This window comes from Epinephelus fuscoguttatus, linkage group LG1, assembly GCF_011397635.1.
Source record: "Epinephelus fuscoguttatus linkage group LG1, E.fuscoguttatus.final_Chr_v1".
Lineage (NCBI taxonomy): Eukaryota > Metazoa > Chordata > Actinopteri > Perciformes > Serranidae > Epinephelus > Epinephelus fuscoguttatus.
The window spans coordinates 6,698,291-6,714,047 of record NC_064752.1 but is presented as its reverse complement, the minus strand read 5'-3'; the positions used below and the strand labels follow the sequence as shown (position 1 = coordinate 6,714,047).

The 15,757-nt window shown below is 39.6% G+C and overlaps 1 protein-coding gene across 1 annotated transcript in view; it reads right to left on the bottom strand.

The window, feature by feature from the left end:
• Positions 1-9,444: 9,444 nt before the first annotated feature.
• The window catches only part of LOC125902564 (sodium- and chloride-dependent taurine transporter-like), a 44,726-nt gene continuing 38,413 nt past the window's right edge, over positions 9,445-15,757 (bottom strand). The window contains exons 14-15 of the mRNA XM_049599059.1: positions 14,218-14,388; positions 9,445-13,924 (exon numbers count right to left, since the gene is read on the bottom strand). Of these exons, the coding sequence (XP_049455016.1) occupies positions 13,766-13,924; positions 14,218-14,388 (330 nt within the window). The 3' untranslated portion in view covers positions 9,445-13,765. The remainder of the gene's footprint in view (positions 13,925-14,217; positions 14,389-15,757) is intronic.

The following is a 15,757-nucleotide window of genomic DNA, read 5'->3' as shown; positions in this document are numbered from 1 at the left end:
GTTTTTTCATGATTTTTGATGACATACTATGATGCTTTTTCATCATTTTTGACGACATACTATACTATGACGTTTTTTCATAATTTTTGACAACATACTATACTACAATGTTTTTTCATGATTTTTGATGACATCTCATACTATAACGGTTTTTCATGATTTTTGACAACATACTATACTACAACATTTTTTCCTAATTTTTGACGATACTATACTATGACGTTTTTCATGATTTTTGACAACATACTATACTATGACGTTTTTTCATGATTTTTGACGACATACGATACTATGACAATTTTTAATAATTTTTGACGACACATTATACTACGACATTTCATCTTCTAACCGCTTCATCCTCTTGAGGGTCGCGGGGGGGCTGGAGCCTATCCCAGCTGACATCGGGCGAGAGGCAGGGTACATCCTGGACAGGTTGCCAGACTATCACGGGGCTGACACATAGAGACAGACAACCATTCAGCTTACATTCACACCTACGGACAATTTAGAGTCATCAATTAACCTAGTCCCCAATCTGCATGTTTTTGGACTGTGGGAGGAAGTCGGAGTGCCCGGAGAGAACCCACGCTGACACGGGGAGAACATGCAAACTCTGCACAGAAGGGCTCCCACACCCAGGATCGAACCGGCAACCCTCTTGCTGTGAGGCGCCGCCCTACTGCGATGTTTTTTTCATGATTTTTGACGACATACTATACTACAACGTTTTTTCATGATTTTTGACGACATATTATACTCTGACATGTTTTTCATCATTTTTGACAACAGACTAAACTATGACAATTTTTCATGATTTTTGATGACATACTATACTATGACAATTTTTCATTATTTTTGATGTCATATTATCCAATGGCATTATTTCATAATTGTTGACGACATACTATACTATGACGTTTTCTCATGATTTTTGATGAAATATGATACTACAAAGTTTTTTCATGATTGTTGACGACATACTATACTATGATGCTTTTTCATCATTTTTGACAACAGACTATAATATAATGTTTATTTATCATTTTTGACAATATACTATACTATGACTTTTTTCATAATTTTTGACGACATACTGTACTAAACATTTTTTCATGATTTTTGATGACATACTATACTATGACGTTTTTTTATAATTTTTGATGAAATATGATACTACAAAGTTTTTTCATGATTTTTGACGACATACTATACTTGAGCGTTTTTTCATGATTTTTGACGACATTCTACACTGACATTTTTTCATCATTGTTGACAACATACTATACTATGACATTTTTTCATAATTTTTGATGACATACTATAGTATGACAATTTTTCATGATTTTTGATGACATACGATACGGTGACATTTTTTCATAATTTTTGACGACATACGATACTGTGACATTTTTTCATAATTTTTAATGACATACGATACTGACGTTTTTTCATGATTGTTGACGACATACTATACTATGATGCTTTTTCATCATTTTTGACAACAGACTATACTATGACGTTTTTTAAAATTTTTTTTGACATCATACTTTCAATCAATCAATCAATCAATCAATTTTATTTAGAAAGACCAATGTCACAAATCACAATTTTCCTCCGACGGCTTTAAAGCATACGACATCCCTCTGTCCTGAGGACCTTCGCAGCAGATAAGGAAAAACTCCCCAACGGGGAAAAAAAAATGGTAGAAACCTCAGGAAGAGCAACTGAGGAGGGATCCCTCTTCCAGGACGGACAGACGTGCAATAGATGTCGTACAGAACAGATCAGCATAATAAATTAACAGTAATCTGCATGACACAATGAGACAGAAAGAGACACAGAGAGAGAGACAGAGACAGAGAGAGATGCAGGACAGACGGTAATGACAGTAGCTTACAACAACATTAATTAAAGTAATAATAATATTATAATAATAATTACAGCTATTGTGGTACAATATGTTGAAAGTATGTATTAATATCTGACAATAATCATATGTGTATAATAACAGTAGAAGTATGACTAATGATAACAGCAGCGGCAGGAGGCATCTGGCAGGACCACAACAGCAGCACAACCACACACGTCACACTGTCCAGGCACCGCTGCAATACGAGTTAACCTGCAAGACAGTGGAGCACAAAGGCTCCGGAGAAGAAGCCGAGTTAGTGACATGCAGTACAGCTGAGTTAGCAAGATGCAGTAACAGGACATGAGTGTTAGCAAAGGACAGAGAGAGAGAGAGAGAGAGAGAATGAGCGAAGGTGCTTGGTGTATTGTAGGAGGTCCCCCGGCAGACTGGGCCTAAGTCAGTGTAACTAGGGCCTGGTACAAGGCCAGGCTAAGTCAGCTCTAAGTATGACATTTTTTGACGTCATACTATACTATTAAAAATACATAGTATAGTATTTCGTCAGAAATCATGAAAAAAGTCATAGTTTAGTATGTCGTCAAAAATGCTGAAAAATGGTCATACTATAGTATGTCATCAAAAAATTATGAAAAAACTTCAATGTATAGTATGTCATCAAAAAATGATTGAAAAAAATGTCATAGTATAGTATGTCATCAAAAATGATGACAAAGCACCATAGTTTAGTATGTCATCAAAAATGATGAAGAAACGTCATAGTATAGTATGTTGTCAAAAATCATGAAAAAATGTCATGGCATAGTATGTCGTCAAAATTATGAAAATTGTACATAGTTTAGAATGTCGTCAAAAATCATGAAAAGACGTCATGGTATAGTATGTCGTCAAAAATGATGAAAAAACATCATAGTATAGCATGTCGTCAAAAATGATGAAAAAACGTCATAGTATAGCATGTCGTCAAAAATGATGAAAAAACCTCATAGTTTAGTATGTCACATTGACTGTATGCAGCCCTCCACAGGAACACAGGAAGCAGAAACTGGGATACTGTGTGGAGGGAACTGGACATGCCAACTGGGAGTTAACAGGGGAAAAATCTGCAAAAGCCCATGGGATAAAGTGTATATATACGGTGTCTTTGTGGCCTGTACCAAGTAACCACAACATCCTGAGATAAAAACTGGCCACATTTGATTTTCACATCATCTCTGTCTCGCTTTGACCTTTCATTTCCTGTTCTATTTTTTGACTGTCGAACAAAAGGCGAAAGTACCAAGAAACAGTACTCTTAAAAACACACAGACTTGTTTTTGCTTGTTCCTCCATGTGAAGGCCAAAAAACTGTCATGAAGATGAAATGAAAAAAGGAAATTCTCAGCAGCGAAGTCTATTCTTGGAGCTGGCAGAAATGTCAGCGTTGTGTTTCTTTCACTGGAGTGGTGGTTATTTAAAGCTCAGACTGCAGCAATAGAAAAGCAAAATTAGCATTATTCAACAGCAGGTTCAAGCCACCATCATCGTCTGTGTCCCTGCTGAACGAAGGGGCTTTTGTTGAGTCACATGGGAGCAATAATCATAATTATCATGGTGGTATTTGTGTAAGACTGTTCTGGACAGAATTATAAATCAAGACAAAATAAGGAACAAAGTCTTGTGATTGGATGTATGGCTCACTGTGCACTGAAAGGAGCCCTCTGTCTTCACAACTCACTGTGAGGCATTTTAAATTAGTATTTTATATAGCACTCATGTAATTTCTTGCGTGGGAGTCAGATGTTTTGATTTGAAAAGGGAAGAAAAAAAAAAAAGTAACTGCATGTAACCGCAGCTATTGACGGAAAATCACAGTCTGGGAAAATTAGCCGTGTTCAGCCCCCAGCTTCTGTTAATCACCAGCTTGTCTGCTTTGCCTTTATTTCCCTGTTGTGAAACGGATGTTTGGGTCAAAATATTCCACTAATTTAAGTTGTTTTCAGCTTCACAGAGCTACTTACTGCCATTACTTCAGAACATGCAGCTCAGCTGGGGAGGGGCTGGAGGTTGTTCTTTGTTTTCCTCCTGTTTTATGTAGTTCACGTAGCTTAGGTAAGTGACGTGTGTTTTGGTTTATTTCTGTTTGGTTAGGTAAGCACGGGTTGGATTGATGTAGCTGTTGTGGGTTGCAGTGCCACCATGAAGCCAACACAAACCCTTTACTTTGGACAAATACGTTCATTAAGGGGGAAAAAACAAAAGGTACTCACCCAAACATTTCCCACGGCTGCAAAGGTTTTTACAACACATGATTTACCTCAAAACACACGTATCAAGAAAAAGTTGACTTATAGTTGACTCAGGTTGTTGGAGCAACTGACCTTCTGTTCTCAAAGGCTGCACCTGGGCAACCCCCAAACCAGGAACCACCTGGGCAACCCAGCCAATCACAGCAGCTCACCTGTAGCCCATCAAGACACACAGGCACATGGAGACGTTTCCCCAGAAGGCTTTCTGTTCACTTTAACCCAACCAAATCACAATATTTCTTCTATCTTACCAAGAAATCCGTGTCTGGCGGAAAGCAATGTCAGCAAATGTCCAAAGTCTAGGGAAAATATATGTTTTCTTATTTGCTTCTGCATTTTTGTCATATACAGATGATACAAAGATGACTGCTGGGTAATAGATATGTTGATCATCTCGTGTGCGGACTGTACTTTTTCATCTCTACATCAGTTGTTGCCAAATGAAAATGTTGGCATTGTATCTTTCAGGGAAACACAAATATGTTGCTATTGCATGTTTCATATGTATCATATCAACGTTTCCTGTTATATGAGCTGACTTTGGCATCAAGAGTTGGAGAGGATGGTGGATGGCACTGTTTGAGACTAACAAACAACAAAATCCACATTCTCATGATGACGTTTGGACATGGAAGTTTTGGGACGCCGTGTCAAGTTCTGCCAGTTACATGCATCGTCTTCTTTCAAAATGCACTTCTGTTTTCACAGGAAATTTAACATCTACGTACAGTTGTCGGTGAAGATTCTCAGTCATCCACGTCATGGTAATCGTAAGTGCTAATAGCGTAGGCAACTGGACTTGCTTGTGTTTCTTGAAGACGTTTGGCCTCTCATCCAAGAAGCTTCTTCAGTTCTAAATGACTGGTATGAAGTTGCAGGCTATAAACCCTGTGTGGGTGTGAACCCTTGCAGAGTCGTAGGGGTCACGTGAGCTCTTAGTTACAGAGTCGTTAAGGGGGTGGCTTACGACACTACTTATCCCCCACCTACAATGCAGTCTTGGGATCCCTCCCCAGACGACTTCATACCCATTCACCCCTGGTCCCACCTGACCCTGGTGGCCAAGTGGTCAAGGACTCAGTTGTCAGTCCTTGACCCACCTGGCCACCATGTGAGCCATTAGGGGAGGGATCCCAAGACTGCATTGTAGGTGGAGGATAAGTAGTGTCATAAGCCACCCCCTTAACGACTCTGTAACTAAGAGCTCACGTGACCCCTACGACTCTGCAAGGGTTCACACCCACACAGGGTTTATAGCCTGCAACTTCGCATCAGTCATTTAGAACTGAAGAAGCTTCTTGGATGAGAGGTGAAACATCTTCAAGAAACACAAGCAAGTCCAGTTGCCTACGATATAGCATCTAGGCTACATACAGTCTCTTTCAAAATAAACGTGCTACGTCAGTACGACGACGAACATTGACATTTTCCTTCGACAACAAATGAATGTGGTTGGGTTTAAGAAAAAAGAACAGGGTTTGGCTTTAATCTTACGGGACACAAACACCGCTCTATCAGGTGAAAGTTGGTGTTTGTTGGACCCATCCACCTGCCCCAGTCTGACTTTCGCTGCCTTAACGTTCATACTTGTCCTGCCGAGTTTCCCCCTGACGCTGCTGGGTGCTGTTAAACTAGAACAACTGGCTGCGAATCATGCCGACGTTAAAAGACACCTTTTTTGTTGGTTTCTGACGCCCAAGTCACTGCCCAAGTGCTAGATTTCCAGTGAGTCAGTGCTGTGTTTCTGAAAGCTTCTTAGGCAGCAGACGTGGGTGTTTTGTAGCAGCCCGGTGACGTTTTCCTCCGGGGATAGTGCCATGAAAGGCGGTTGTTTCTTAACGAGACATTGCAGTGTTTACAGCCAAGGCTGTGCCATCAAAACTGGGTATTTTAAGCCAGAACATGATCTTTTCCAAACCATAACCAAGTGTTTTTTTTGCCTAAACCTAACCACACATTGATCAAAGCTTTGTTAAAGAAGTTAAAATATATCCTCCACATAATAATTTACAAATGTGACATATTTGTGGTTTGCAGACGTTAATGTACAATATTAATATTCATTCTGGTGATTTGGTTGGTCACGATTGGTTATGCAAGTTGTGTAACTGCTGTTTCAGCAGCAGATACTGTGTGTTTCAGTGTAGCTATACTCCTAAATTGTATTGAAACAACTCCTCAGACCTGCGGCTCACCTAATCAGCAGCACTACACTCGTTTTTGGTCTTTGAAACATCCAACAGTTCTTTTGTCTACACACTGGCATTATAATAAACAGCGACAGCAATATAATCCAGTGCCAGATGACATGTGTTTTAATTACCTACAGTTTGCAGTTGGTCTGTTATTGTAGTCGCCATGGAGCAGTTTTCAACCCCTTTATTTTTGCTGCATATTTAGGGAAACCTGGCAGCCCTAACGTGCTGGAATGTAGCCTCCTGCGTTGGCTTGAATACCTTAAATCTTGTATTACAGGCTTTGTAGGATTAGAGTTTATTATGCTGTCGAGGGGATTTAGGTACGTAAGTCCCACGAGTTGGGAAATTGAACTTGAATGGAATGATCTGAGTGTGTGTGTGTTTGTCTCAACAGTGGGTGTCTGTACGCTTTCACCATCAAATATAATTCACATCAATCACATAAAACTCAAGAGTTCATTTTCTGAAGACAAATTTTTTATTAAGAAATAAAAAAAGTTTTACACCTCTGTAAAACCTGTTCAAACACATATTTTTTTTGTCTTTTTTTTCACCTAGCTTACAGGTTGGCCATAGAAATAAAAAATAAAACCTTTCAAATTCTTTTTAAAAATGTTTTTTTCTTCACCAAGAATTAAAAAACATTTTCCCATGTACATTCTCAAAAAAGGAAGGGCTGGCATACAGTATAATGCAGGAAAGACAGAGGCATTGTCATTGGAGACCATGATCAGAATGAGTCTGGTGACAGAGAGGATGGAGGAGGATGAGTGGGACTCCGGTTCCCAGAGTGCTAAGATCACAAACGTTTAAGTTAAAGGGGGGAAGATGGTTTTACAGCTTTTTGTGTCGTTGTTAGAGTCTTGTCCTCACATGTCTGAACTTAATCGAAGCTTAAAATGCCAGAAAGAATTACATCATAACTGGTTTTCTGAGTCAGGACATCTTTTGAGATGAAGATGATCGTTGCATAAAGGAAACAGAGCCTCATTAATCCTCCTTTGCACAGAGTGACTTCAGTGATAAAACAGATTTTGTGTCACCTCTACACAGCCCAAAGATCACATCTGTATGGTCTTACGTTGCATCTTTTTCACAGAAACAAACAATCAGATTCTGAATCCTGCAGATATGGTGGCGCTTTCACACGAACACGATGGAGGCAACATGGGATTTAAAATCAGATTGTCTGTTCCTGCGCAGATGAAGTTTGGTTCTTCAGTTTGTTTGATAAAGCACTAAGGTTGCAGGGTTTGGCGCAGTTGGATTTAGATAGAAATGTCTGGATAAGCAGAATGTAAAAATTGCATACGAGGTTTTAAAAGAAAAGCCCACATTTGATATGGTGTAATCTCGATTTTTATTGGATTTACTGCTTGTGTCGCCGAGGGCCAGGCTTCCCAAAAGCAGGTATTTGTTCCATCATGAGCAAATTAGACCCACAAGCCTTAAACGGTAGATTTTGGAGATGTTGCTGATGTGTTGTAGGTTAGAGACGATAAATGTTGGCGCTGGCATGCTTTTGGGAAGCTGCCTGATTTTGAGCAACGCAGCAGATAAACAGATAGGCAGGTAGAAAGACGGTGGGCTTAGTGGCAGTGTTACTGTGTTTCATACCCCTCACAAACTAAGTCTGTCACAGAAATAAAAAAAGACAGCGTTTCACTAAGAAATTCAGTTTGATGTGACAACGTTTTAGTATCATTCTCAGTGCATTTCAAACCACGAGATCTTTGATGGAATAGTGGTTTAATTTGGTTTCGTTCCACACTGCAGGGCATTTTGTGGCGGTTTTTCTTTTTTAATCTAATCTAACTGGACCCTGAAGATTCAAATTTTTCTTCATCAAAAATTCACAGGCTATCGTCTTACTTCAAAGGTTAGTACCACCTCTTGGAAAAAAAAAAACAGCAAGAAAAATAAAAGTATTCTACAAAGTATTGCACATAACAAATCGTAGTTTTTTTTTGTTTGTTTTTTACTTTTTTTTTTTGATTGATAGTTGTACATGTTACTCCAATGACAGAGGTTCAAATACACTATATTTGGAATACAAAAGGCAAATGTGACAGACACACGATCAAAAAAATAAAATAAAACGTCTAAATTCAATAAAACAAGATCAGTAAAAATAAAAAAAGAAACAAGTTCTTTTTTTTCACCCTAAAAAATAAATCTTCAGAAACTTTTATGTTCACCCGCAGGTGACTTTCACATTTCAACATTCGGCGGTAAAAACTTGTGCATCGCTAATGCTTCGATTCTCTTGCAAATTCATTATCTCTGAGGAAAAAGAAAAATCGGTTAGCTTAGGTTAACGGAGGGTTTACGTAGGCTAACTGAAGGGGAGTGTAAGAAGGCAGAGGGACTGGTACATACTGTAAATATACACAGAGAGGCAGAAGAAACCAATAAATGACTGCATTAGTTATTAATTGTGGTTCATGTTTTCCCACCGAGAGAAGGATCTTTGCACCAGGGAGGGATTTTACTCAGTTTGGAGAGCATGGAAGTTCAAATATGCCCAGCCTAAATCTATTTTTGTGTTTTTAATCTTTGCAGCAGATGAAATTAAAGGTCCAAATTCTCTGTGCAGTTTTGTTAGACTTTGATTTAACGTTTCCGATGCTGTTGTTCTCGCTGACAAATCTTTCCTTTCAGCATCATTTTTCTTCTCCTTGGTGCAAAGATCTTTCCCAGGAATCGAGAACCAGATCTGTACAAAAGTTTAAGATTAAAACGAAGCTTTGTATCAGTATTAAAATGGGAGGGCTGGAATGGGAGCTTAGCTGTACAAACACGACTTATATAGGAAAAGTTTGTTACTGTATGAAAATAGATGTCTGCTGCGGATTTGGTTTCACAAATCCCTTTTAATGATATGAACTACTTTATTCTATTTAAAGAAATTAAGTAAAAATAAGCTTCGATGACACACGAAATGAGGCCCTGGTCTCACGATCACATCGGACGTGACGCTGTTGGTCAAATTCCTGCAACACATGTGTGCTGTGTAAGAACATTTTGATCAGTTTTAATTTGCTTGTTGGTGAACAGAAGCACTTCAAGAGTTTTGACAGTATTCAGATTTTTAGTTGATTTTTTTTTTTTTTTTTTTTCAACTTTAGGACCCTGAATAAAAAGATGGCAGTGTTTTTCTTTTGGCCTCATCGTCTGATATGAAGTCCAAATTATACAAATAAGGTGCAATAAAAACTCTCTTTGACTCTGATTTTTCCATCCTGTGTGGCAGAGAACCGATCCAGTGGCCTTTCACGCTGGACAAAAACATCAATTTTCGATTGCTACCGTTGAATGTTAGCTCTCAGTCACCCACAGTTAATTTTTTGGACGCTGGGTTAATGCAGCTATACAGTAGATAAAAGCACTACAGAGAAGGTCCTGAGTGGATGGTCCCTGGTGACACTTACACATGGGAAACTCATTGTTACACAGACATGTTAAAGTGAATGTTGTGAATGTCATACTTCTCAGATAGTCTGCTTTCAGTTGTTAACGGCTCACATCGACATTATTATGGCCTTATAAAGACTGACGTTGAGGCTCTAACTGTGTAAGCATATGTTAAGTGCAGGTTTTAGGGGTGTCGGAAACTTCTGATTTACTTACAGTGTCCAATTTCACAGCTTTCGTTAATTAGAATATTAGTTTACTGCTCTATTCATTTTTGGTTTTCAGTTAGCATTAAGTTAAATTCCAGGCAGCATTTTAAAGGAATACTTCACCTACAAAATGACTATTTGTATATCAAATACGCACGCAGAATTCATGAAAAAACTTAGTTTATCTTGCATGCCTCCACAGTGAACGGAGAATCCAAAAAGGCGAACTTTTCCTTTTCATTTAGGCTGCTTTCAGACCTAGAGTTGTCTCCTTTGGTCTGAATCAGCAACTAATTTTCTTACAAGGTTGCATAATTGCCTAGAGGTGGTTTGTATTCTCATGGCAGCACTTACAAGCAAACCAGATCAAAAGCCTGCACAAGACAGTTGCTCTTGACTGGTCAGAATTTCCATGTGGGAAAAATCTAGATAAATCTATATAAATAAAAATGTATATTCCCACAGCGCTCTGGTGATCGTTCTTCCCCCAAAAGAAAAAACCTATTTGTGGTGGCAGATGTTTTGATCATGGCGGGTGAACCCAAATAAATGAATGTGTAGGAAACCCTGCGGTACTTTGTCGGTTTCTGCATTATGAATTTTTTGTGGCAGCTTTTATATCCAAGAAAAAAATTCCCTGGGGACAATAATGTAACTTGAATATGGGATGACACTGCAGAAGTTGTGTGAGAGTTTTTTCAATTCATGAATAATGTTTGCCTTTTTTGGATTCTCCGTTCGCCACAGAGGCATGCAAGAAAAACAAACTATTCTTCACAAGTTCGAGTTAACATGCAGTGAATAATTAACATATGGTCATTTTGCAGGTGAAGTTTTCCTTTAAAGTCCTGACATTTCAAGTTTTCATAGAATTATTTATATTTTATTTACTGTTGCTGTGCCACAAAACATATTCATGTAATGACACCCTCTAAGTTGCAGAAAATAGAATCTGCAACATGTACAAATTCTAAAACTTGCACCTTTTGATTGCTTTTTAGAGCCGTTTTGGTTTGAAATGAAGCTTCCCAGCTCTCATGGTGACTGTGGAAAAAAACAAAACGTGACCAAACTTCATTCACTGGCTCTGATTTGTCTGCAGCCAGCTGCCACATTTCACAGTGTCTGGAAAAGAGTTTGACACTCAGACGAGTCGACAGTCTGACGCTGGCTGATTTGTTAGTTGCTTTGAGTCATTGAGTTAGTGACATGTTGTTTAACCATTGGCTGCTGTGCCCTGTCTGGCTGAATCTATCCAAATTAAATACTGTCCCCTGGTATTTACAGAAGAGGAAAAAGCTATAAACCCCCATCGCCTACGATCTTACAGATGGAGCCATTGTAGAATTCCCATGGTTTTTTTAACTGTACGTTGAACTGCTCGCTGAATGCTCGACCCCAAAGAGAAAATATCTGGGAAAAATCAGTTTGTTTGATGCACAGACAGAACTGCTGGCAGGACCAACGCTGGCGAAATGAAGGATGAGGACTATTACTACAATGGCTGCCACTGTAAATGTATGATTTGTATAATAGCTTAGTATTTTCACCCGATGAACAAAGTGTTCCTTCTTCTATGTAAAACTACAGCAATTATCATCAATAGTGAATATCAATAACATTATAGTCTTAATAAAAAAAATCTAAACATTGACAGAGGAAAAACTAATAATAATGTAACTTCCTCTGTGGAAAATAAAATAAATCCAATCCAAAATTGTAAGCCAAGAGTGCCTAGTGCAGTCACTAATGTACTGTAAACTGGTCTAGGACAGAGAAAGATAGATAGAGAGATAGATATAGATAGACTGATTAGCTACTACTGTACAGTACGCCACAGACAACACACTCAAGGGTTCAACCTCCACACTTCAAATCCTTTCAGATACCTGTGTCTTTGTGCAGGAGCGGGTTTCCCCGACACCGTCTCAGTGCTAGTTTTCTCTCTGACCCATAGTTTATGGCTATGGAGGATGGGGATATTTGTGCTAAGGTGCATTTCAGAACCGGGATCCTGGTTTGATAAGGGGCCACCGGCTGTCATGGCTGTGTCAATTCTACATTTCTTTTTCTTGTTAGCTGCACCAGGCTGCTGATTAGCTCCAAGCGAGAATATGAATGCAACATGTGTGGGAACTGGGAGATTTTCCCTTTAGCCCCGTTTCCACCGAGCAGTCGGTTACAGTTCAGTTCTGTGCGCTCTTTTTCCGATGCAAAAAGTTGTGGATGGTACCAGTGGAACCGTTCTGTACCGTCTCCATGTTTGGTCCCCCCTCTGTTGGGGTACCTAGCACACAGATCTGGTACTAAAAGATGGAGCTGTGAACACTGCAGTCTGATTGGTCAGTAGAGGACGGTCAGAAAAATAACTTCATTCACTGGGCCGACTGCCGGCAACTTTTAAGGTGGAACGTTAACTTCTAATGTCACTCAATCTATCAGCACACCTTAAATTTCAATGACTACATGACATACACTTTTAGTAATGTGGAACTCCAAGCGTTTAAATATATACTGATTTCGACTGGAACAGGTTATATCCCAATCCTCACTCGGAGAAAAAAAAAGTGGCAGAGCGTCGTTCTTGAGGGCTACAGCAACACTTAACCCCTGAGCTTGCCTGAGAAGGACTAAATACACAACCCCACTTTTTTAAATATCCCATGGAGAGAGACTCTTGTTAAGAAAATGTCGGTGTGCAGCCTCGTTCTGCGGACGGTAAGCGAGGTGCAGGCTGATAAAGGAAGAAAATACAGTGAGTGCTGGACGGAGCAGTGAGCCCGCCGACATAAGAGTTCCTTATTGTGGTGGAAACACTAGAGTCTAGGTACCCTGTCTGAAGGGTTACTTCTGGTTCCAAAGGTGCCATACCGCAAGTGTTTGGTGGAAACGGGGCTTTTGACAGTCACATTTTAAGATTTTGGTTTAGGTCATATTTCTCTCGATAAAGTTCGCCTTGTGCAGCTGAAATTACATCACAATGTTTCCGATCAGAATTTCTTATTACTGAAGCGGGATATGTGGCTTTATATCTCTATCTCTAATTCTGACATGGGTACACGTGTGTTTTCAATTAATAATGTACCTCTAGTGCCTCGATATTCTGCCTCATCTCAACTGGGCCTCTTCTGAACACAGCTGAACAGAATAAGCGAAAGTCGAACCCTATGGCACATGTCTTGCGATTAGGTCACCCTGTCCACTGAATCACAGAAAAAAAGAGCTGTTAAATATTCAAAGAACAGCTTAAAAACTGCTTTTGGTGATCTGTGATCAATGCAGGAAACGTTTTTTTTTCACACTGTGGCTACAAAACACTGTTTGATTCCAAGACTCAAAAACCACTTTCTTCCTTTTTTTAGAACAATGGCTGGTTTTCTGCAAAAGCTGGAACAAACATAAATCCACCAGCGTGTGACGAGACGCCGGTGCTAATCTGCCACTCTGCCTTTAAACAAGACAACAGTGGGACATGTAGTCACATGGATATTACAAATAGGAATAAAAAGGACCAGCACCAGTAATTGTGAGTAATTCAGAAATAGATTTGAAATGTGATTGCTACCCTCTTACGAAAAACCACCAAGAGCAAACTACTTCCAAAGTATTCCAACAAGATTTGAAACGGGAACTCTTTTTTTTTTTTTTTCCTTAAAACCCTTATCAGTCCACCAGACAGACAGATAGACAGATAGACAGAAAACTAGCTAGCTTTAGAAGCATCTTAGAGGACAGGAGAGGAGAGGAGAGGAGAGCGATCTCATGGAGAGCCTCCCCCTCAGTCCTTTACATCATGGTCTCTACGATGGTGTGGGTGGGGGCCTTCATCAGCAGGCCCTTGTTCCCATTGGGGTCCAGAGGGTAGGTCAGCTCCTTGAGGCCACGGTGGTCTGCGGGACGGGAGCTGGCCCCACCGCGAACCGGGGCTGCCACCGCTTTAATCCTCTGCAGGAAGGAAGGAAGGAAGGATGGGATGAAGAAGTGTGAGAGAAGGGCAGGTTAAAGGAGAGGTGGAATACCACAGAAGAAATGATGGAAAGAAATTAAGTGGAAGAGAGAAATGGTGCGAGCAACAATGAAGAGGGGAGATGGGATAAAAAAATTAGATAAAAATGTACTAAAACCGACAAAATCTGCATTTGAAGAGGTGAATCAATAATTTTTAGCCTGTCAGTTAACGTAAACACAAACTAAACAATGTGACAGCTGCGTAGCCTCCAGATGGCTCCTCCACCCACCTCGATGAGCGGCCCATCAGATCGGATGATCTTGATGACAACCACCATGGGGATGCAGATCATGGAGGTCAAGGCCAGAGTCCAACCTATTCCGATGGCCCAATCAGGATATTCGTAGACCTTGTTGTACGTCAATGGCTTGTATTTGACCAAGGAGAAGATAAAGCAGCCCTGGAGAGGATGAAAAGGGACAATCAGCCATTAAAGGGACAGTTTTACGTTTTTTTTATCTGGTCATTCAGATTCAACCTAAATTCAATGCATGCCAATTATACTTTACAAAAGCTTTGTTTGGTGTGTATAAACCAAGCGGCTGAAAAGTGGAGCCAACGCAAAAGTGCGAAAAACTGCAGTTCCTCGAATGGCCACTTGAGGCTGGCTCCAAAAGCGAGTAAATCCCCGCAGACCCTCTCATGTTGAAATCATTGACTGTATAAAATAACAGACGTAGAGACATAGTGGTGGCGCCTAGTAAAGCCTAATTAAAATGTAGATAGGTGAGTTATATAAAACTTCATCCTCCCGTACCACTGAAATTAGCTATAGAGACCAAAACCATTTTATATGCCAGACCATACATTGTTATTTTCTGCTGTAAAGTTGGAAACTTTAACATGGGGGTCTATGGGGATTGACTCAAGCAGCCTCAAGTGGCCATTAGAGGAACTGCATGAGGTTGGCGTTTGGTTAAAATGCCCAACTTTACAGAAAAAAAACCAAAACAAAAACAACAACAATCAGTAAACAACAAAACAACAAAAACAATCAGTACAATGGCTGCTTTGATTGGCACGCAGGTGACGTATGTTGATAAGTTGCTGCCAAGACAACAACGTTGGTTAGGTAAAGTAACCATGGCATAACCCCAGGGTATAGGCCTAGCTGTAGTTGTCACTATTTCAGTGCGTTTTCAATTTATGAAAGTTAATTGTCACGTTTTAGTCACCTAAAAAATCTTGTTCAGTGTTTGGTTGGACTGAAAAGACCCTCTAAGAAGTCTGATGTTCAGTTTTTCCATTAAGTACATTTTGTCTTCATGATTTTAAGCCTGTTTTTTCACTAGCAAAAATTAGCATTAGCATTATCATAGTTAACCATAGCTGTATATGCACCGTGCTAACCAAGCTAGCAGCTAGTATTAGGGTTAGCTAACCTGTCTTGTCCAAATATGGTCACTTCTAGCTAAAAAAATCCAAGATGGCGATGACCAAAATGCTTAACTTGAGGCTTAAAAACAGGGGTCCACAAACATCAGGCCACGTCAGAGTGGGTACATCCATTATTTTATTATTTTACACAGTCTATAGTCTGATACACAATCTTACATGGTGACGACAACGGGTGTAATTGATCATCATTCATTTTAGTTTTCACCTTCACAGGGCTTATATATATATATATATATATATATATGTCTTTTTAAGAGACATGAGCATTGACACAATGGGCAGGCTTTGTGCTATGTCTTCTCTTGTTTGGTGGATTTCACACTTGCTTTGGCAAAGTAAACGTCTGTTTTCCTTGCTAATAAAGCCCCTTT